The 24162-nt window shown below is 44.3% G+C and overlaps 1 protein-coding gene across 1 annotated transcript in view; it reads left to right on the forward strand.

Moving 5' to 3' along the window:
• ripk4 (receptor-interacting serine-threonine kinase 4) overlaps nt 1-23744 on the forward strand; it is a 57157-nt gene extending 33413 nt beyond the window's left edge. Inside the window, exons 2-8 of the mRNA XM_080203409.1 lie at nt 911-1202; nt 3509-3654; nt 5075-5124; nt 11029-11187; nt 12081-12190; nt 16364-16616; nt 20041-23744. Coding sequence (XP_080059535.1) covers nt 911-1202; nt 3509-3654; nt 5075-5124; nt 11029-11187; nt 12081-12190; nt 16364-16616; nt 20041-21245 — 2215 coding nt within the window. The 3' untranslated portion in view covers nt 21246-23744. The remainder of the gene's footprint in view (nt 1-910; nt 1203-3508; nt 3655-5074; nt 5125-11028; nt 11188-12080; nt 12191-16363; nt 16617-20040) is intronic.
• Nucleotides 23745-24162: the final 418 nt, after the last annotated feature.

Here is a 24162-nt window from a genome sequence, read left to right on the forward strand (position 1 = left end):
TAACTTCATTGCAATGTTAATGTAAGCCTTACTTGTGACTACTAAATAAACTTTACTTTAAAACAAGGCTGGCAAATTGCAATTAGTGAACTACTTGTGTTTATTTCCAAAAAATTGCTGATATCTGTCACTGTCTTCATGTTTTATATTTTAGTTATTGCATGACAAGCTTTATATTTCAGATTTATGAATTGAATTTAAATTCCACCTGCTGCCGAGGTGGGATTTGAACTCCTCCACGAATATTAGCCTGGTGACTCTGAATGGCATTACCACTCCTCCACTGCATTATCTCTGGTGGCTTCTCAGTTTGATATTTAATGTCAGGCTACAGCCTGATTGAATTACTTGCATCTAACTGCAAGCTTACCAAAAGCAGATCAATTGCGGAGCAGTAGACATTAAACTAAACCTGGAGGTGATGGCCTTAGTGGTATTATTGCGAGACTATTAATCCAGAAACTCAGGAATGTTCTAGGGATCCAGGATCAAATCCCACCATGGCAGGTGGTGAAATTTGAATTCAATAAAAAATATCTGAAATTAGGAATCTACTGATGACCATGAAATCATTGCCGATTGTTGGAAAAACCCATCTGGTTCACTAATTTCCTTTTAGGGAAGGAAACCTGCCATCCTCAGCCGCTCTGGTCTACAGAGCTATAAAAATGTGGTTGACTCTCAACTGCCCTCTGAACAAGGACTACTCGACTTGGGCAATATATGCTGGCCAGCCAGTGATGCCCATGTCCCACAAATGCATATAAAAAATTTGTATTGCTCTCTATCTGACTTTGAAGTTCATTCCTCTGTCTGAAAGAGATGAGTGACCTTCTTCTCATAACCTCTTCCAAGTGCTGCTCAAATTCCAGATCAGAATTGTAGTTTGTTTACTCTTTTTGTCTTGCAGAGAGAATGCAGAGCTGCTGGAGGAAGCCAAGAAGATGGAAATGGCAAAATTCCGTTACATCCTCCCAGTGTATGGGATCTGCAAGGATCCAGTGGGACTCGTCATGGAGTACATGGAGACTGGATCCCTGGAAAAACTGCTGGCCTCAGAAGTGTTACCATGGGAACTGCGTTTCCGTATCATACATGAGACAGCGGTGGGCATGAATTTCCTTCATTGCATGTCCCCACCCTTACTGCATCTGGATCTGAAACCTGCAAACATACTGCTGGATGCACACCACCATGTGAAGGTAGGGGACCGGAAATCTAACAGAGTACTGCTATTTTCCGCTTTGCCTGCACGGTAGCACAGTGGTTACCACTGCTGCTTCACAGCTCCAGTGACCTGGGTTTGATTCCTGGCTCAGGTCACTGTCTGTGTGGAATTTGCACATTCTCCCTGTGTCTGCATGGGTTTCCTCCGGGTGCTCCGGTTTCATCCCACAATCCAAAGATGTTCAGGTTGATTGGCTAAGCTAAATTGCCCCTTAGTGTCCCAGAATGCGTAGGTTAGAGGAATTAGCGGGTAAAATATGTATACGGGGATAGGGCCTGGGTGGGATTATTGTCGGTGCAGACTCGATGGGCCAAATGGCCTCTTTCTGCACTGTAGGGTTTCTATGGATTCTGTATTCTTTTCCCCTTTCTCTCTCCCTCCTGCTGTGTATTCCAATCCCATTCTCTCTCCCTCCTACTGTTCAACTCAATCCCATTCTTACTCTTGTTGCCTGTTGTGTGACCCAACCTCCTGTATCATTCCACAGACAGCTGGAGGCGGCCAATGTCTCTGACTGGGTAGTGTATGTGATTCCCTCTCCTGTTGTTTGGTCTCTGCTCTGCATTTTCCCCAATGAGAACACACTTTGTGGGGAAAGCATTGACTACAGTTGACACAGTGCAAGAAATGAGCTTATGTTGGGTTTTTGAATGGGAATATTTGGATCACACTTTCATTCCCGTTTTGTCGCTTAATGCTGGAAAAAATTTCTATCAAGATTGGCGTTTTGCAAGTTACCGAATCTGCTTTCAATATTCTTTAACGCTGTGCATTCCAGAACTCTCTGTGGTTAAAAATAGATATACTTCCGTTTCCCCAGTGTTCCTTTTGTTACAGTCGGAAGTCTCACAACACCAGGTTAAAGTCCAACAGGTTTATTTGGAATCATGCTTTCAGAGCACTGCCCCTTTCTCAGGTGAGTGGAGAGGAGGTGGTTTCACAAATGCAGCATATATACACAGTGACATAATTGCAAGATAATGGTGGAAATGTGACTTTTGTAATTATCTCGCTGTCTGTGTTTGTGAAACCTACCTCTCCACTCACCTGATGAAGGGGTAGCGCTCCGAAAGCTCGTGATTCCAATTAAACCTGTTGGACTTTAACCTGATGTTGTGAGGCTACTTCCTGAGCCCACCCCACTCCAACGCTGGAACCTCCACATAGTTCCTTTTGTAAAGTGTCTTATTTCTGTCCCTTCTGGTTACTGGTTCCTCTTTATTTACTCTTAAAACCCCTGATAATTTTGAACACCTCCATTTAATCTTCTCTGACTTAAAGAAAAAGGAAATCCAGCTTCTCTAATCCCATCCAAGTCCTAGAATCCTGTGGCTTAATATGTCATCACATTGTTACTCAAAAATGTCTTTTGATTTCCCCATTAAAAGAATGTTTAGCAGAGTCGGTAAAGAGCATATGATACTGAAACAGCCTAAACAATAAGCCACTCTTCTCATTGATAATACATAATACTTTCCATTTAATTCAGGCTTTAGAAAAAGTAACCTAGGCTTTCTGTTGTTAGGATGTCAATTACTTTTATTCATCTTTCACAAACTGGCTCTTCCATTGCTGAAACTTTATCCCTGCCTCGGTTCACCTGCTGTTGAAATCATCATCCAAGCTTTCATTACCTGTAGAATCGACCATTCTAACACACACTCCTGGGTGGCCTCCAATATTCTACCCTCCGTAAACTTGAGGTCATTCAAAATTCTGCTGCCCCTGTTGTAGCACGCGGCAAGTCCCATTGGCCCGTTGCTCATAATTGCTGACCCACACTGACTCTTGGTTAGGCAGTGCTTTGACTTTTCTAAAAAAAAAATCAATCATCCCAGTCCCCCAAATCTCTCCAAGGCCTCACCTCTCCCTGATTTTTCTCATCCCCTCCTGCCCTATAGCCTTCTGACATACTTGTGCTCCTCCAATTCTGGCCACTTGAGTCTCCTTGATTTTAATTCCAGTGTGAATACGTGGGATAAGCGGATAGGGCCTGGGTGGGATAGTTGTCGGTGCAGGCTCAATGGGCTGAATGGTCTCCTTCTGCATTGTTGGGATTTTATGATGCTATTGGTGGCTCTGCCTTCAGCTGCCTATAGGCCCCCTCCAGCCCTCTCTGCTCCTCTACATTACTTGCCTTCTCTTTGACCAAGCTTTTGGTTATTCTCCCGTGTATCTCGATAATGGCTTGGTGTGATATTTTCTTTTGTCACCTTGGGACGAAGTTAAAGGCAGTATTTAAATAAATGTTGTTGTAAATTAAACCTTTTCTCTGTATAGATCTCAGACTTTGGATTGGCGAGGTGGAATGGGTTGTCTAACACGCAAGACATTAGCATGGATGGTTTCTGTGGTACGATTGCGTACCTGCCCCCAGAACGTTTACGACAGAAGAGGAACTCTGACATTAAGCATGATGTATACAGGTTAGTCTCTTCCCTCCTCACCCTGAATGAAGGCTGGAATAATTTTTTATTAAAGAATGATGGGGGAGGGGGGCGGGGGGTTAGTGAAAGGTTAGTGTTGCAGCCGCCATTTTTGGTTTGGTGAGCTGAGGACATGGTTTTTAGACCACACTATCCGACACAAGTCTTCAACCAACAGAAGTTATCGGAAAGATAAATGTGCTGACCATTCCCAGGTTTCGACATGGTCCTCCCTGCAAACCTAAACATACATAGAACATAGAACACTACAGCACAAACAGGCCCTTTGGCCCACAGGTAGCGCCGATCATATCCAAACCTACCAGGCCTGTCTATAACCCTCAATCCCATTAAATCCCATGTACTTATCTAGAAGTCTCTTAAAAGACTCCAGCGAGTTCGCCTCTACCACCACCGATGGCAGCTGATTCCACTCATTCACCACCTTCTGAGTGAAAAACTTACCCTTGACATCTCCTCTGTACCTACTCCCCAGCACTTTAAACCTGTGTCCTCTCGCAGTGACCATTTCAGCCCTGGGAAATAGCCTCTGAGAATCCACCCTATCTATACCTGTCAACATTTTATAAACCTCTATCAGGTCGCCTCTCAATCTTTGCCTCTCCAGGGAGAAGACACTTGGCTCCCTCAACCTATCTTCATAAGGCATGCCTCCCAATCCAGGCAACATCCTTGTAAATCTCCTCAGCACCGTCTCAATAGCTTCCACATCCTTCCTGTAGTGAGGTGACCAGAACTGCGCACAGTACTCCAAGTACATTCACCAGGGTCAATTTTATTCCATATCTGCCCTGGTTTCAAATGGAATACAGGTGGAATTTAAAATGCCGTACATTGGTGAAAGTTCCTGCTTGGGAGTTTTCTATGACGAGATACCAGTATTGCTGAGGCATTTAGCTGGAGACATTATACCCGGGCTTGGTTTAAAAGAGGATGCTTACCTCCACTTTTATTTATTCATTCATGGGAGGTTGGCATCGCTGGCTGGGCCAGCATTTATTGTCCATCCCTAATTGCCCCTGAACTGAGTGTCCATTTCAGAGGGCGTTTAAGAGTCAACCACATTGTTATGGCTCTGGAGCCACATGTACGCCTGACCAAGTACGGATTTCCTTCCCAAAGGATGGATTTTTTACAACAATTGACAATCATTTCATGGTCATTAGTAGCTGCTTAATTCCAGATTTTTTTTTATTGATTTCAAATTTCACCATCTGCCATGGCTGGATTCGAACCTGGGTGCTTAAAGCATTGCCCTGGGTCTCTGAATTACTAGTCCACTGAAAATACAGCTATGCCATTGCCTTCCCTCTTCAACATTACCTTCTTCAATGTCAAATTTTTCTTCAATTAGTTCTCTTTCAACAGCTCTTTAATTATGTTTTTATTCCGATTGCAGTTTTTCCATTGTCATCTGGGGGATTTTAACACAAAAGAAGCCATTTGCAGGTACGTGATGTTAGGGGTTCCCTTTTCCTGTAGATGTATCTGCAGTTGAAAGAACTTTCCTCCATCACCACAGACACTTGGTGCTTTTAAAGGCAAAGATTTCAGTTCAAGAAGTCATTCGTTTTAAAAGCAACATACTGCGGGTGCTGGAATCTGAAACAAAAACAGAAAATGCTAGAAAATCTCAGCAGGTCTGACGGCATCTGTGGGGAGAGAATAGAGTCTCGAGTCTAGATGACCCTTTGTCAGAGCTCTGAATGGTCATCTAGACTCGCAATATTGGCTCTATTCTCTCCCCACGCATGCTGTCAGACCTGCTGAGATTTTCAAGTCATTTATTTTGCCCTGTCCTGTGAAAGCTGGATTGTTATCTTTGTCGGAAAGTTCTTTTTTTTAGGATTGTTGTTCCGGCTGATGGCTTCTCTTTCCTTAGCTTGTGGGATGAGGCTTTGTTCTGGCTCCCAATTCATTCCTCCTTCATGACAATGATATTCCCTGGTCTGCATTCAACCGGCCTACTGATGGTTCCACTCTATGTTTAATTAACTTTCCTTAAGAGTGCAGCCAGTCTTCATTCCTTTATAAAAACAATATTGGAGCGTGACCAATGTTTGCTATGCATTGTGAGTTTTCCTGAGGAGGTGGTAGTGACCTTGTTCTTGGTTTTTAACAACACAGTGTGGTGCTTGTTATATATTTAGTGCGGCTAATGTCTGGAATTTTTAAGCACGCCTTCCGACCTTGTTGGAACAAGGACGGTATTTACTGAATAGAGACACTTAGGCATAGGAGGTTTATGCAGCAGGGAGGCAGCTCTGGGGCAATGCTACATGCTTATTCCATGCTTCCAGAAGATTCTGCTTGAGGACTCCACCCACTGCTGTGAGCCCTCATTCTCAGTTTCCATTGCTTTCTCAAGTCAGGTGACCCTCTATTGCTGTACTGTCTTAACAAGACAGACACCATCTACATAACAGTGCTCACCCATGTGGATGGTCTTTACCACATTACAGTTATGGCCTTACCTGCGATTGTAACACCAGAGTAAACACATTAAATCCCTGCAGTGCCGAAGGAGGTCATTCGGCCCATTGAGCCTATGCCAACCACAATCCCATCCAGACCCCAGCCTCATCGCCCTACGTACTTTACCCTCCTAATCCCCCTGATATTAAGGAGAAATTTAACATGGCCAATCAACCTAACCGGCACATCTTTCGGGCTGTGGGAGGAAACTGGAGCAGCCGGAGGAAACCCACGCTGACACGGGGAGAACGTGCAAACTCCACACAGACAGTGACCCAAGCCGAGAATCGAACTCGGGTCTCTGGCACCATGCCGCCTGGCCTGTTGTGTATTTCCGGCATTTTCTGTTTCTATTGCCAAAAAGCATTACAAAATTGTACCCTTTTTCCCTGAATCACAAGATTAAAGCCATGTGAGATCAAAGCAGATATGTAGGATTAGGATTGCTGATTAGATGATGGTAAAACCAATGCAGCTTATTTTGTGGTTATAAATCCTGAAACCCTCATGCCTGTCAGAAAGGAATGAGGAGATTCTTTGTTTCAATGCTTCAGTAAATTCAAACAACATCTCCCACCTCATGCTGACAAATTCAGCAAGTGATGTTGTTAGCCTCATGATCCTCTTATCACTACCATTCATTCTCATATCTCCTTCATTCGTAATGCTCCAAAAAAAAGTAGGATGCCCACACCTTTCCAAAATTTGAGAGATGTTTCCCTATCTGAAAGACATTGTTTAGCACACTTAGGCAGCTTTGAAAAGATTTGTTGTCCAGTGGTCAATTCTTCTCTCACACACTCTTGCACACACTTCCTCTCTCTCTCACGCTCGCTCTGATCTAATTTCACATGATGTAATTTGTTGTTGTGCTATCTTGTACTCCCCCTTACATGCCCAAACATGTATTAATCTATACTTTATCTCATTCCCTCTTAGAATGAACTTAGAAAAAACTAATTTTTTCCAGGATTTCTAAGCCATGGAAATCTTTAGAACATAGAACATTACAGCGCAGTACAGGCCCTTCGGCCCTCGATGTTGCGCCGACCAGTGGAACCAATCTAATGACCCTCTAACCTAAACTATTCCAATGTTATCCATATGCCTATCTACTGACCATTTGAACGCCCTTAAAGTTGGCGAGTCCACAACTGCTGCAGGCAGGGCATTCCACATCCTTACTACCCTCTGAGTAAAGAACCTACCTCAGACATCCATCCTGTAATTACCACCCCTTAATTTAAAGCTATGTCCCCTCGTGTTAGCCATCACCATCCGAGGAAAAAGGCTCTCACTGTCCTTCCTATCCAATCCTCTGATCATCTTGTATGCCTCAATCAGGTCACCTCGTAACCTTCTTCTCTCCAATGAAAATAACCTCAAGTCCCTCAGCCTTTCCTCATAAAACCTTCCCACCATACCAGGCAACATCCTGGTAAACCTCCTCCGCACCCTTTCCAATGCCTCCACATCTTTCTTATAATGCAGCGACCAGAACTGTACGCAATACTCCAAGTGCGGCCGCACCAGAGTTTTGTACAGTTGTAACATGACCTCACGGCTCCGAAATTCAATCCCTCTACCAATAAAAGCTAACACACCATACGCCTTCTTAACAACCTTAAGAAGATCTTTAATATCTTCTAAAAACCTCATACTTCCAAAACTGTGTAGATTACCACGGGAAAACTGACCTTGCCTCACCACCACATTTTTCAAATTGGGTTCAAGTCCTGCTCTTTGACCTTTCACCTATACTCATGAGGAAAATGCAATTAGTCTCTAAATTGCATCCTGTCATTGATTTATATTGGCAGATCATTTTTGGGTTACACTGGATAACCGTCAGTGCATCACTTATTGATGATATTGCAACACACACGATGTGCCATTTCCTTGGTCTCCGATCCCTCGGGGAACAAAAATCCTGAAGTTTGATTTTGAATTCCATTTTTTTAACATTAATTGGAAAATATTAGTTAACACTGAGGAGCGGAACACTTCTATTTTTAGTTATGGCAACCACGTATTAAGTATTAAAATCCAGGATGATTAGTATAGAGTTCCTGCTACACTTCCCTAACAATGTGCCCCAGCTGCAATCTCAGTTGGGGATATCTAATCTGCCATAACTGTGTGGTATTTTACACACCGGATATCTTCACTTAAATGGGTTGCTGCCAATGCACCCATACTTGGTAGTGTTGAACCTTTTGCCCAAGCTCATCTTGTGTAGGATCTTTACAGAGGAAGCTGCCATCTCCTAGTTTTAACTTGGTTTGAATACAGGAGCCAAAGATACAAGATGAATTCCTATCCCAATACATCATCAAGCTCCTGGCTGTATTCCACTGTTGTCATTCTCTCTTACCCGCATTGAGATTAAAAAAAAAGGTGTTGTCATGTCTCGTCAAGCATTCTGACATTTTTAATTATACCTGTTTTGACCCAGTTGATAGCACACCTGCTTCTAAATATGAGGGCAATGTCTGGAGGATGAATGCACAATTCACATCTTCTCACGCAGCACTGAGAGCGTTAGCTTTTTGCAACTACTGGAGAAATCACAGAAGCAAAGAATGGTTACAGCAGAGAAGAGGCCATTCAGCCCATCTTGTCAGTACCAGTTCCTCCCAGGAGCAATTTACCTAGTGCCAATTCCCCTTCTTCTCCCCATAGCCCTGCACATTCTTCCTTTTCAGATAATAGACATGGTGGCACAGTGGTTAGCACTGCAGCCGCACGGCGCCAGGGACCCGGGTTTGATTCCCGACTTGGGTCACTGTCTGTTGGAGTCTGCACGTTCTCCCTGTGTCTGCATGGGTTTCCTCCGGGTGCTCCACTTTCCTCTCTCCCTGAAAGATGTACTGGTTAGATGCATTGGCCATGCTAAATTCTTCCTCAGTGTAGCAGAACAAGCACCGGTGTGTGGCGACTAGGGGATTTTCACAGTAACTTGTAGAGTTAAAGTTCATTTACTAGTCATAAATAAGGTTTACGTTAACACTGCAATGAAGTTACTGTGAAAATCCCCTCATTGCAGTGTTAATGTAAGCATACTTGTAGCACTAATAAATAAACTTTAAAACTTTAACAATCTAATTCCTTCTCGAATGTCTCGATTGAATTTTCCTCCACCACATTCCCAGGCAATCCTTTCCAGATCCTGGCCATCCCTGCGTGGAAACACTTTTTCTCAAAAGTCGCCATTGCTTCTTTGGATAAGTACATTAAACTGCTGCCCTCTGGTTCTAGATCCTCCCAGCAGTGGGAACAGCTTTTCCCTATCTACCCTGTCCTTAATTCTCGTGATTTTTGAATGCCTTTTATTGATTCTCTTCTCAACTTTCCTTTCTCCAAGGAAAACACTCCCCACTTCTCCAATCTGTCTATATAACCAAAGTTTCTCATCCCTGGGACCATCCTTGTGAATCTGTTCTGCCACGCTCTCTCATACTTCCAGTACCTCACAAGAGGTTATTGCAGAAGGTCGAGGGACATGGAGTTGGGGGTAGGGTGTTAGCGTGGATAGAGGATTGGTTGTCAAATAGGAGGCAGAGAGTGGGGGTCAACAGGTGCTATTCGGATTGGCGGATGGTGACTAGTGGAGTGCCCCAGGGGTCGGTGCTGGGGCCTCAGCTTTTTACCATTTATATAGATGATCTGGAGGAGGGAACCGAGTGTAGGGTGTCGAAATTTGCTGATGACACCAAGATAGGGGGAACGGCAAATTGTGCGGAGGGTGTGGAGAGTCTGCAGAAGGATCTAGATAGGCTGGGCGAATGGGCCAGGAAATGGCAAATGGAATTTAATGTTGGCAAGTGTGAGGTGGCCCACTTTGGTAGGAAGAATGGTAGGAAGGACTATTACTTACGTGGCGAAAAACTGCAGCAGGTGACGATGCAGAGGGACCTCGGGGTCCTTGTGCATGAGTCGCAAAAACCCAGCTTGCAGGTGCAGCAGGTGGTCAGGAAGGCGAATGGGATGCTGGCCTTCATAGCGAGGGGGATTGAATATAAAAGTAGGGAGGTCTTGCTGCAGCTGTATAGGGCATTGGTGAGGCTGCAGCTGGAGTACTGTGTGCAGTTTTGGGCACCGCACCTGCGCAAAGATATTTTGGCCTTGGAGGGAGTGCAGAGGAGGTTTACTAGGCTGATACCGGAGTTGAGGGGGTTGAGCTATGAGGAGAGGCTGAATAAACTGGGCTTGTACTCGTTAGAGTTTAGAAGAATGAGGGGAGATCTCATTGAGACGTATAAGATGATGAATGGGATGGATAGGATAGAGGTGGAGAGACCCTTCCTGCTCAGAAAGGACAGTAGGACTAGGGGGCACAGCCTCAAGATAAAGGGGAGGCGGTTCAGAACGGAGTTGAGGAGGAACTTCTTCACTCAAAGGGTGGTGAATCTCTGGAATTCTCTGCCCGTTGAAGTGGTGGAGGCTGCCTCGCTAGATATTTTTAAGACGCGGGTTGATGGGTTTTTGATAAGAGAGGGGATTAAGGGTTATGGGGAAAAAGCGGGAAAGTGGAACTGAGCAGCGACAGATCAGCCATGATCTTATTGAATGGCGGGGCAGGCTCGAAGGGCTAGATGGCCTACTCCTGCTCCTATTTCTTATGTTCTTATGTTCTTATGTTTGGAGCAGGAGGTGTTTCCAGTGTTGTAGCCAAGGTTCCTCTTTTGACTGCTGCCGTTGAAAATGTCAGTCAATTTACTTCTTCATCAGAGCAGATGTAGAATAGCTCCTGTCTCTACATACATTTCTGTGCTTCTAACATAAAGTGCTTTTGTGACGTGATGAACGACTAATTAACTGCAAGCGTTACGACTTATTCAACGCTATACTGATGTATTTTTATTCATTTCTTTTTAGCTGAAACAAACATTCTGCACATTATGGTCAAAGTGGTAAGCGGTCTTCGTCCTGATCTGTCACTGATTCCGAAATCTAGGCCACCAGCATGTAAGAGTTTATTAAAACTAATGCAACGATGCTGGAAGGAGGCTCCTGGCGACCGCCCAACATTTCAAGGTAAACCTTACTTTAAAATTACATTGGAAGTAGATCGGCCATTATAGCATTCAAGCAAAATGATGATACAAGTGATAATCCCCATCCCACTGTGTCCACAAAATTCTGAACAGCCACAGTGAATCTCTTCTTATTGCACTTGTTGTATTTTTCTGATGCCAACCATTTATTTAGGGTCTGTGACCTAGACTCAGATCTAATATGGGCAATTGTATATTGTGCACTTGTGCCCAATGAGAACTGAACTGACATCAGTCCATCTTAGGAATATATTAGGTGTAGGCCATTCAGCCCATAAAGTCTGCTCCATCATTCAATACGATCAAAAAGACACTTCAGTACCATTTATTCCCATTATCATATGCGTGTGTGCATGTATGGAGAGAGTGAGAGATTTCTATCCCATTAATTTTCCCTTGTCTCAGAGATTAGCATTGCTGCCCACACAGTTCTACGGTTCAATTCCAGTCTGTGTGGAGTTTGCACGTTCTCCCCATGTCTGTGTGGGTTTCCTCTGAGTGCTCCTTTCCCCCCCCCCCCGCAGTCCAAAGATCTGCAGGGTAGGTTGATTGGCCATGCTCAATTGCTCCTTAGTGTCAGAGAGATTAGCAGGGTAAATACTGGGGTAGGACCTGGGTGGGATTGTTGTTGGTGCAGGTACGATGGGCTCAATGGCCTCTTTCTGTACTGGAGGGATACTATGATTAAAAGAATGTTGGATTACAGGCATTTCGTCTTGCCCTTTGTCCCACCCCATCCCAATAAATTGTTGCCTGATTCCTCTCTCTCAGCTATGCCAGCACAAATAGGACAGGTTTGAAAATTCAATGGTTTAATTTTAAAGGCACAATACACAACAAAGTCTCTTAGCACAATTAATTTTATTTTTAAAGAAATCACTTCAGAGACAGAAGAGCTTAGCACCAAGCCACAAGAAATGGCACAAGAGAAACCACAAGAACAACCTTTGGATTCTGGCCAAACTCATGAGGCAACCAAAAAGGTAAAACTTTCTTACTTATTCCTTTGCTTTAAAGTTTAAAGGGAGTGATTAAGTTAAGCTGGAAGAATTCTGAGAAACGCTGATTGAGATTGAGTTCTCAAGACTTGATCTCAATTTGCTAGACATCTCTGGAGTGTACTAACCTGGTTTGGGAAACGTTACTTCCTGTTTACTCAGGAATACAGAGACAACTTGTCCTCAAAACCTGACATCATCATGACTAACGTTAGTTGGCTTGACAAAGACATTTGGATTTCCGAAACAGTTGTGACCTCTGTCTCATTCCTAATATCGTTCCCTTTTCCTCGAGGCAGTTCATCCTGACAGGGTACAACTGATGCCCCAACAGACCCTGATAGGTCGCTGTTTTTCATATGTGAGTCTAAATGATCAATGTGGATGGAGATGGCCATGCCCAAATCCATACTCATTCCAACCTCCTAGGAGGGGCCAATAAATAATGCTCAGATTGGGAACATTTTTCTCCAGTTTCCTACGTAATCAAGTTGCATTGTAATTTAAACATCAATGTAGAACATGCAGATTATGGAGTTCTCTGTGTACAGCACTTACCTCTTTCTTGCTATTCTTTTGTGGGATGTAGGCATTGCCAGCTAGACATGGGTGGCATGATGGCACAGTGGTTAGCACTGCTACTTCACAGTGCCAGGGACCTGGGTTCGATTATCGGCTTGGGTCACTGTCCGTGTGGAATTTGCATGTTCTCCCGTGTCTGCATCGGGTGCTCCGATTTCCTTCCACATTCTGAAAGCCATGCTGGTTAGGTGCATTGACCCGAACAGGCGCCAGGCTATGGCAACTAGGGGAAATTTGACAGTAACTTCATTGCAGTGTTAATGTAAGTTTTACTTGTGACTAATAAATAAACTTTACTTATTTGTGGCCTATCTCTGTTTGCCTTTGAGAAGGTGGTGCTGAGCTGTCACCTTTGACCACTGCAGCCCATGGGCAGGATTTTTTGGTCCCGTTTGCCCTGAAACCTGAAAATCCCACCCGAGGTCAACGGACCTTTCCATGGTCTGTTCCTCCACCTCCTCCTTCACTCTTCCCGGTCCCAACTGTTACGATTCCTGTGGCAGGTGGAATGGGAAAATTTGCCCCATGTGGTGTGAGTGCACCAATCATACTGTTCGGAAGGGAACTCCACGATTTTGACCCAGTGATAGTGAAGGGATGGTGATATAGTTCCATATCAGGTTGGTGAGTGATTTGGAGGGGAGCTTGAAAGTGGTGGTGTTCCCATTTATCTGCTACCCTTGTCCCTCTTGGTGGTAGAGGCCATCGGTTTGGAAGCTCTTGCAAATCCAAGCTGGAGACAAGTAATGCACGGCAGGTCAGTTGGACAAATCATTGCACTGTGAGTTTAGGGGAACCTCTTATTTTCTGCTGTAACAGAGCAAAGTGCTCCCCGTTTATAATAATGGTAATTGGGAATGATAGATTCTCCAAGTTTTGGCCATGCTTATATAGCGTTGCAATAATCTGAGTACAGGACTCGAGGAAAATGTAGGACAAATCTTAAAAATAAAAGCAAAATACTGCAGATAATAACAACCTGAAATGTCTCTTTCGGTTGAGAGTTTAATCTGGGCCATACAGAAGACAGCATTAGCTTGCTGTTCATTGAAGTGACTCAAAGCTTTGACCGAATAACATTCTGTTGGATAATTGGGAAGGCAATAATAAATATTTGGTTCTATTTAATTCCTGATTATCATATCCTAAATTTACCTGCATTGGGAGAGTAACAATCCCACAGACCTTGTTGCCATACTTGGCTGGTAGGGAAGTGTTAAGGGAGATTGATATAGTGAGGAAAAACCAGTGAATTGGTTTTCTCCTAATGGCTGGCTGTCGAGTTACACTGACAACTCTCAGGTGGTCAAGGTGTATAGTCTAGGAGTTTTTCCAGGGGAGGCAATAATAAAGGAAGAATTATTTGAACAAAAAGGTTCTAGTTTTATTTCTCATTGGCTAATTGGAGATGGTGTCCATAAAGAATATTTCTAAACACATTTATTTCTGAGTGGTCTAAATTTGGATGGTTACCTCACTGACAGGGATTCAGGTTGGTTCAATTGGGTAGCATGAAAGGCTATACTGCTTTGTTTATATCACCTTTATTAATATTTAATTTACTGCCCTGGAGGATTCTCCACAATTGAATCCATTTCAAATTGGGACAGAGATTTTTGGGGCCTCACGGTATTAAGGGGTATGGGGAATGGACAGGAAATAGAGTTGAAGCCCAAGAGTAGCTATAATCGCATTGAATGGCACAGAAGGCTTGACTGGCCAGATGGTCTACTCCTGCTCCTATTCATCTATTCTTTTTGTGGAGCTTCTTATACACTAAACGGCATCTTTGTTTTGCCACCAAGGTCGTGCTATATAAAGAGAAAAAGCTATTCCTTGAAAATGAAGCAGTTTGGGACTACTTGGGATGAGAAAGAAGGATATGATATAAACGCAGGTTTGTTGATTTTAGAATCCCTACAGTGCAGAAAGAGGCCATTCAGCCCATTGAGTCTGCCCTGACTCTCCGAAAGAGCATCTTGCCCAAGCCCAACCTCCCAACCTATCTCCGTAATCCTGCACATTTAGAATGGCCAATCTACATCTTTGGATTGTGGGAGGAAACTGGAGCATCGAGAGGAAACTCACACGGTCACCCAAGGCCAGAATTGAACCCGGGTCCCTGGCACTGTGAGGCAATGGTGCTAACCACTGTGCCATCATGGTTGCTTCTGCTCATTGTTCAATCATCTGGAATTATTTGCTTGGCCTGTATACCCACTATGACCGGCCTGGAGCCTCTGGGAATTGAAGATCAGTTTCCAGGGTGACTTGGAGCAGGCATACCATAGGGGCATTGAAAATACCTGTGTTTTCTCCTCTTTGTTTTTGAACAATTCTGATTCTTAACTATGAATACATTGGAGCTGGGTGGTGAAGAAATGTTTATTTGACTGGCAGACAAAAATCAATCAACCGGTTACTGAACAATTATTATTGTTTTCTAAAAGGTTTGGCAAGGTGGTGACGAGGCAGGAAGTAATGTGATAAAATCTCCATGAATGCATTCTCCAAGTTGACAACCCAACCTCCGATTGTTTCATGACCCAATTTAGCCAACTGTTGTACGATAGATTCGAGCAACATAAACAAACCTGAATGGCATTCAGTGTCACTTGGATCACTGCCCAATTACACTTGGTGGAAACATGATATCTTTCTAAAGCTTTTCCTTTCATCTCAGCTACTGGTAAACGAAATGAAAGGCATAATGGAGGAGAGAAATGGGTGGAACAACACAATGACTGTATGTTCTAAAGAGTTAATTATGGTTCCACCATGTTAGTTGAGCTAGGGTGGCACAATGGTTAACACTGCTGTCTCACAGTGTCAGGGACCTGGGTTCGATTCCTGGCTTGGATCACTGTATGGAATCTGCATGTTCTCCCCATGTCTGCGTGGGTTCCCTCTCACACTCCAAAAATGTACAGGTTAGGTTGATTGGCGATGCTAAATTGTCCCTTAGTGTCAGGGGGATTAGCAGGGTAAATACCTGGGGTAATTAGGGATAGGGCCTGGATGGGAATATTGTCAGTGCAGGCTCCATGGCTGAATAGCCTCTTTCTGCACTGTAGGGATTCCATGTGCTGGTTAGGTACATTGACCACGCTAAATTTTCCCTCGGTGTACCCAGAGTATGGTGATTGGGGGATTTCCACAATAACTTCATTAATGTAAGCCAATAAGTAAACTTTTTTCCGGAAACAATTACCCCCAGTAATGTTCGCAAACGTTCACACTTGACCCTGCCCAGTTTTGCTATCTTTAGAGAGGTGGAGGGCAAAGGGGAGAACCTTGTGTGCAGTCAACGCACTGTTCACCTGGCTTTCATCCAATTCACACATGACATGACTGTTATGTATGTTGGGGTGTGGCCCCTTTTGAAGGGAATGGATCATGTGACCCAGGGTGACCTGGTTGGGAACTGCCCTGAGGGGGTAGTGGCCATTTAGAGTATGGAACAGGTAGACTGAATAAAGATCTGTGTTCCCCGACGCCTGGCTGTGGAATGAGTTCTCGAGGGAACACCTCGAAACTAAGGAATTTAACGATGACATGGTTTTTATTTCCCCTCAGGAGCCACCAGTAGAGGTTGAGCAGCCAGTGCAGAAACGGCAATCCAAGCGGGTCTCAGACAGTGAAGAGTGCAGCCTTTCCCAGCTGCTGTCCCAGCTGGACTCTGGCTTCAAATCGGCAGAGAATGAATGCCCAGCGAGCGGGGAGATGGCCGACAGCAAAAAGAGACTGTCGGGAATCTCATCCATTGACTCCGCGTTCTCGTCCCAAGGATCCTTGTCGCTATCCTTTGGGAAGGAAGCTGGAGGAACTGGTAAGTTTACTAAACGCTGCAACAAGATGATGTTTAGTTAGCTTTGCTATTAATCAGCCATTATGGTGCTTCTCAAAATGTTCCTGTCCCCTCTTGAAAGTGCCAACTCATGGCTGGCTGTAACAAAGCCAACTGCCCTCTGCTGCTATTCACCCTATCAACTTAGATACCCATGTTTGATTGTGGCATCATGGTGGAGGGAGCAGGAATGGCAGGGGTGATCTATTGTATGTGGAGGATGGTGGTATGAAAGCTAAGGATAAGGGTAACCCTTTTGTTCTCAGAGAGGAGAAGGGGTGATCCCCTTCCCAAGGAAGAAGCAGAAAGTCCTGCACCATTCTAATAGGGCTGGAAGTGTAGAGGGATTTGATGTTCACGGTGAAAAGGAGCTTGGACCAGGATAATGAAAACCGCTAAACGTGCGGAATGCATCGGAAGAGCTACCAATGTTGGTATAAAGAGCCTAAATAGGAAGGACAATGATATTTAGCTGGGCCTACCTGGAGAATTGCATTCACTTTTGGGCACCAAATCTCAGCAAAGATATATTGGCCTTGAAAACTGGTAGAGTTCACCAAGTGTTGGTAGGGAGCCTGACCATTAACACAACTGAGTTGCCGTGTCCATCCTCATGTCTTCCAATGGGGAAGATAATAGATCATGATCAGGGCAGCATGGTTGCACAGTGGTTAGCACTGCTGCCTCATAGTGCCAGGGAACCTGGGCTCAATTCTGGCCTCAGGTCATTGTCTGTATGGGGTTTGCACGTTCTCCCAATGTCTGCATGGGTTTCATCCCACGTGTGAAAGATGTGCAGGTTAGGTTGACTGGCCATGCTAAATTGTCAAGAGATTTAGCAGGTAAATACATGGGGTTACGGGCATAGGGCCTGGGTGGGATTGTTGCTAGTGCAGACTTGATGGGCTGAATGGCCTCCTTCTGCATTGTAGGGATTCTATGATTGGGAGTGCAAACATTTCAATGTCATGTTACTGACCTTCTTTTGGATCTTTCCTCCTTTCTAACCCTAGATTATTGCATTTCTCATACTTCCATGGACAAGTCCCAGCCTTCCAATAAATGTATAGAATTATTTTTTTTAAAGGGGTTGAAAGATGGAGGAGAAAGGTCACAGGACAATATGGTGTTTGGCTAGCAATTCTGTTTTGGCAGCTGTGGGTATTGGCATCAAAAGCAATAATTTAGCTCTTTCAACCATCTTTGACACGATTCAGGCTGGAGGCATTGGGCCAGATGGCTGACAATCTGTGACTTTGCTAAGAACAATTTATCTCTCAATTGTGCAAGTTAAAACATACAACATGTTTAAATTGCTGTTGTAGTTTGTTTGTCAGAGCTAGTGTAATGATACGCGCACTCAGACATCAGCAGGAGCACACAGGATATTTACTAATAAGGAAAAACTGTAGAGGCTGCCCCAATCCTGACATGTCAACTACATGTCTTCCGATACCTTCTGCCTAGAGAGGACTCTACCCCCTGGGGTGATTACCCAGTCTTGTTTTAATTATGTAACTGTCAACTGCTGTGCTGCCGTAACAAAATTATTCAATTCTTGCTATGTGACCCAATGGGCTTCTATCATCTTAAGTACAGTTATTGTAGATGTAGAACATTAAGTAACTGTGGTTTTCCAAGTTTGAACATTTTTTGCACTTTTCATGGGATGTAGGCACCATTAGCTAGATTAGCTTTTATTGCCCATCTCTAATTTCTCATGAGATGGTGGTTATGAGCTGTAAGGGAGGATTTAAACCCAGTGAAACTTAAGAGATGGTGACATATTTCCCAGTCAAGATGGTGAGTGGCTTGGAGGAGAGCTTCCAGGTGATGGTGTTCCCATGTGTCTGCTTCCCTTGTCCTTCTTGATAATAGGAGTCATGGAAATGGGATATACTGTTGAAAGGGCCTTGGTGAGTTCCTGCAGTGCTGATGGATGTGGCCAGTCAAGTGCCTTGTCTTGGATGGTGTCAAGCTTCTTGGGTGTTGTTGGAGCTGCACCATCCAGACAAGTGGGTGTGTATTCCATTCCACTCCTGACTTGTGCCTTGTGTACAGACTTTGGGGAGTCGGGAGGTTCATCATCTTTGTGCAGTTAAAACTACGGTGATGATCCATTTTGACCACATTACTTAAAAGATAAACTGAAAATTCAGTGTATATAGATTTTGACAAATTTACAGTTTCCCAGGAGTAGATATGTAAAAATCTGTGGGTAATTGTAAGGAGTCCATTCATTCCTCAGAATAGATGCAGGCAGCACTTGTTACGATTTTAAAAATTATTTTCTTTATTAAATGAAACTTAAAATTAATAATACAGAAGAGAAAGAAGTTAGGGACTGGTTTCATAGCCAGACCCTGTACAGACATGAACTCAAACCTTAAACTGGGGCGAATTAACTAAATAGATCACTGCTATTGCAATATTTGAATTCTTATCTGTTATTGAAATTGCTGGTACAAACTGTGTCCCTAACTTTCATAAACAATTGGCAGCTGTGGCTGTGAAAAGGCAACTCTTAAAGGCAGCTCTTAAAGTGGCTGCTTCTCATCCTTGTTGTCAAGGGGCGGCTTGGTGGCATAATGGTTAGCACTGCTGCCTCATAGAGCCAGGGACCGAGGTTCGATTCTGGCCTTGGTGACTGTCACATTCTTCCTTGTGTCTGCATGGGTTTCCTCTGGGTGTTTCGGTTTCCTCCCACAGGCCAAAGATGTGCAGGTTAAGTGGATTGTGCATGCTAAATTGACCCTTCGTGTCTGGGGGATTAGCAGGATAAATACATGGGGTTATGGGGCCTGGGTGGGAATATGGTTGGTGCAGGCTCGATGGGCCAAATGGCCTCCTTCTGCACTGTAGGGATTCTATGATTAACTTTCAGCCAGAGAGAGGAAGTCAGGACATGGAGGAAGAGAGTTGTTCCCACTGACTTTTTTTTTGGTGATGGGTGAGAAATGTGGAATTCATGATCACAGGAAGTAGTTGATGCCAAAACATTATATGTATTCAAGAGGCAGCTGGGTATAGCACTTGGGGTGAAGGGGATCAAAGGTTATAGGAAGAAAGCAGGATTAGGCTATTGAATTGGATGATCAGCCATGATCGTGATGAATGGTGGAGCAGGATTGAAGGGCCAAATGGCCTCCTCTTGCTCCTATCTTCTATGTTTCTATGAAACCCTGCCACTGGTTAAATCCTGCCCACTATCACGATGCCTTTATTGGAGTTGCTCAATGTTTCTGGGCATAGATAGTCAGGGAAGGGAACGTTTACCCCTTTGTTATTCAATTATGCGTGTTTCTGAAAGATTTGATGTGTTATCTGTCCACCTGATATGTTGTCTGTCAACGATCCTGTCTGAAGTACAGAGAGTTGATTGTCTTCTTGTTTCTATTCCTTCCAGAACTGTCAGTCTCGGAGATTCCAAAGAAGAAACTCTACGAAGCCATAATGTCGGGTGATGTTGGGAAGTTGATGAAACTCCTGCAGCCCCAGGATGTGGACCTGATCTTGGAAGATGGCATGAGCCTCCTCCACTACGCTGTCCAACTGGGCAACGAGGAGGCTGTCCGGCTGTTGCTCCTGTACAATGCCAACCCGAACGTTGCCAACAAGCGGGGGTCTACGCCGCTTCACCTGGCCGCGGAGAAGAACCTGAAGGTCATCGCCGAGCTTCTGCTGGGGAAGAAGGCCAACATAAATGCCAAGGACGAGGATCAGTGGACCCCACTCCACTTTGCAGCACAGAGTGGCGAAGAGGGCCTTTCGAGGTTGCTATTGGATAGGAATGCTTCGACCAATGAGGTGGACTTTGAAGGTCGGACAGCGCTGCATGTCGCTTGCCAACATAGTCATGAAAATGTCGTTCGTGTCCTGCTGAGCCGGGGGGCTAACGCTCAGGCCAAAGGGAAGGATAACTGGACGCCTCTACATTTTGCCGCATGGCAAGGCCATCACACCATCACAAAGCTTCTCATTAAGCAGGCGGGGGCTACTGGCGATGTGCTGACAGCCGATGGGAGAACCCCACTGCACCTAGCGGCCCAGAGAGGGCATTACAGGGCAGCCCGCATCCTCCTGGAGTTCAAGAACCCCACGAGCGGGAAGACTGCGAGCCGGCACACCCCTCTCCACCTGGCCGCAGAGGCGGGCCACACCAGCACCTCCCGGCTGCTGATCAAGCACGGTGCGGACATCGACGCAGTGACGGGGGAAAACAGGACCTCGCTCCACCTAGCCTCCAGCCACGGCCACCTGCAGACTGTCAAAATGTTGCTGGAAGAGCAAGCCTACGCCGAGGCCAGGGATTCCCTTCAGAGAACAGCGCTCCACCTCGCTGCAGACAACGGGCACAGTGAAGTGGCAAGGGAACTCCTCGCCAACACTGATGATATCAACGCCACAGATGACGAAGGGCTAACACCCCTGCATCTGGCAGCAAAGTGTGGACATTTGAAATGCGTCGAGATCCTCCTCGCTCATGGTGCTGACGTTAACTTGTACGACAAAAATTTGCAGACTCCCTTAAGCCTGGCTCAAGAAACTGGCAACAGCTTAGTCATCGATGCCCTTCAGTGCCAGCCAGACTCGGACATTGAAGTCTTGTAAGGTGGCGAAAGCTGAGATTGTTGTTAATAAATAAGAACCTCAAAGCCTGCTGAGTTATTGCACAAGATTTCTTGAGGTGGAGAGTCGCTTGAATTGAAGATGATTTGGTGTTCTAAGCTTCGAAGTGTAGAGTGTGCTTCAGCATGGTTTAAACTCCTCTACGTGTATTCATTCATATACCCATTGCTCATGATAACAAATTTAAATAGTGGAATCGCTTAAAAAAAAATAGAATTCCAAAATTCTCAAAAGTGCAATCGCTTGGCTATACCACTGGGTTTTATGATTTATGTCCGAAGAAAAGTTGCTTTTTGTGCCAGACAAGAATTTGTCAGATTCATTTTGCGTTTGATTTGGCTTTGAAGCACAAGACGGGAGGAGGACCATTACAGACTTGATGGAACGAATGGCCTCCGCTTGTTCTACACTATTTTAGTGACTCTGAATAAGTCAGGAGGTCATCTACAAACCCTTTGAAGCAAAAGTGCAAAATAACATTTTGATTGGTAGCCTTTGCAAGCTGTATAGCAGAGAGACTCTGGGCAGGACTTTCCCATCCCGCCCGCCATGGGAATCGTAGCGGGCAGGACACGGACCACGCAAAGGCTTGTTGAACTCGGGCAGAGTTTTCCGGCTTTGGGGTGAGCGTGGTCCGAAAATCCCACCCATTATGAGAGACGTCAGCCCTCCATTATCACACCTGTTCTGTTGTTTCTTAGTTGTAGCATCGTTCTGCTTGTTTTACTGAATCCAAATGCAATTTGATTAAGTTTTTTTGCTTCCTTAAACCACGAGGGAATTATGTTGTAACATGCATGTGAGCCGTGATTTCCATTCAATGGACCAATTCTTACGTAACAGGCAAGTTTACTGTATCTAAATGCCTCCAATTATAAAACTTGCAAGATTGCCAAGGGGTCATGGATTCAGATGTCATGTTGCTAGTATCGTATTATTAACCTTAATGGCCCTGTACAATTCAATTCCAATCTTTTGTCTCTTACCAGACATTTGGCATTTTTGCTTGCAAGCAGTGTATTTTTATATTTCATAAGTGTTACAAAGGGAACGATGCCTAAGTAGGAGCTCTGTGTAGATTTTGTCAATAATGCTACCCCAGTAAACTAGGTAACTTGCATTTTTCCTGGCACGCTCTTATGATAAAGGTAGACTTTAAAAAAAGAAACCTTTTCTAAAAAAATATGAGTTATTAGCTGTCCACTTTTGTTTTGTGTCAATGGCTCTTTAAGAGCATTTATCAGGCAAAGCAATGGGGTTGCAATTGGTCCCCACAACTCCTGAGAGAGAGGTACTGGCTCTCACTAGGAAATGCGGATTGACATTGAGTGAGGGCAGGATTGCTCTTGGATATGAAGCCCTCAACAGGTGCACATGTTTCTGTCCCAGGTTCGACACACAGCGACTAGCTACTTGGGCAAGATGCCGGGATGCTGCAAGCCCCGTGAATCAGATCAGTCATCATCCCGATGAATAGCCAAATGGACTGGATGGTCTGAATGGCCCACTCCTGTTCCCATGCCTTATGGAACCATACCCTAGTAACAGCACTAAGAAGAAGGAAATGCCTCATTAGAAATGATTTGTGTCCTACGAAAGCAAGGCTGTGAAAAGAGATTGCCTCTGCATCACTTCAAACTCTACTCCCAGTGGAACGGTGCAAGTAAATGTTTCCAAAGCAAAACTTTAGATCATTTAGAAGTATTTTTTTAAGCCACTTTCTTCTCAGTTGGAAATTTATGGACACCTGCCAATTTGCAAACTCATCAGAAATTAACCTATGGCAAGTTGATGCCAATGTGACTTTGTTGCCTTAAAAAGACAAGCTCTCATTCACCTGCCAGTCCTTTCTTTTTCCCCTGCCCTTCCTCCCAAAAAAATCCCCAGGTAAACACAGCCCCAGCTTAGCAGCAGAATAAGACAATGTGGATTACATGCTCTCTTTTAAACAATTGTTTGCAGGGCAGGGTGACATTAGGACATTGATCTGTTCCAAATCCTTGCTGAGAGGACGTACCCATCTCTTTAAAGGTGTAATTCAATTTGAATATGTCAGCATTAATGTTAATGTATTCTGTTTTAGCATGAGTAAATGAGAAGGGAATATCCCTTAATATTCTGGCCTTCTCTTTGGCTGCCACTCTTACTGCATTGAAAGTATCAAAACACTGAGTGAATATTTCCCATCTCTCACTTACCAGTGTTGATAGACGTTAGTTGGATAGGAAGGGTACTTGAGGTGTAAATAGTAATTCAACACATCAGTATATGGGCCATCATGTATAGCATTTTAATGTGTCTCAGGTGGTATTGTTGATTTTCCTTTTTACGTTTTCACTTATCTAAATTGCTGTGCGATTATTGGAAATGTGTACGCTTTAGTACATCTCATAAGAGGCAATGTTTGCTTTGTACTCTCATAGATTACTGATCCTCATTGTAACTAACATTGTTATTTCACTAATAAAAAAAATGACACTCCTGCTGTCTATATTTAAGGTTTGTGAATTCCACCCACCCCTCCTCTCCCAAACTATTTGTCACTTTGGCACGGGCAATGACTTCTTTGAACCTTTGTGGGTGAAGCCAAACAGGAAGCTTGATGAAAGGTCACAACCTGAAATGTGAACTCTGTTTCTCTCTCCATAGATGCTGCCAGACCTGTTGAGTATTTCCAACATTTGATTTTGGATTGGATTGGCAACATCTCCAGTATTTTGCTTTGGAACGCTACCTGGTTAGATTTATACTAAGTCAGGAAGTGTAGTGGAGGTCATGCCTCTGTCCAGGTCAATGGAGATGAAGTAGAAATGGTTGAGAGCTTCAAGTTTTTAGGTGTCCAGATCCCCAACAACCTGGAGCCACTGCACCTGGCCACAGCTCCATCAGGCGAGAGGGA

Source organism: Carcharhinus amblyrhynchos, chromosome 15 (genome assembly GCF_965287045.1).
Source record: "Carcharhinus amblyrhynchos chromosome 15, sCarAmb.v2.hapA, whole genome shotgun sequence".
Classification (NCBI taxonomy): Eukaryota; Metazoa; Chordata; class Chondrichthyes; order Carcharhiniformes; family Carcharhinidae; genus Carcharhinus; species Carcharhinus amblyrhynchos.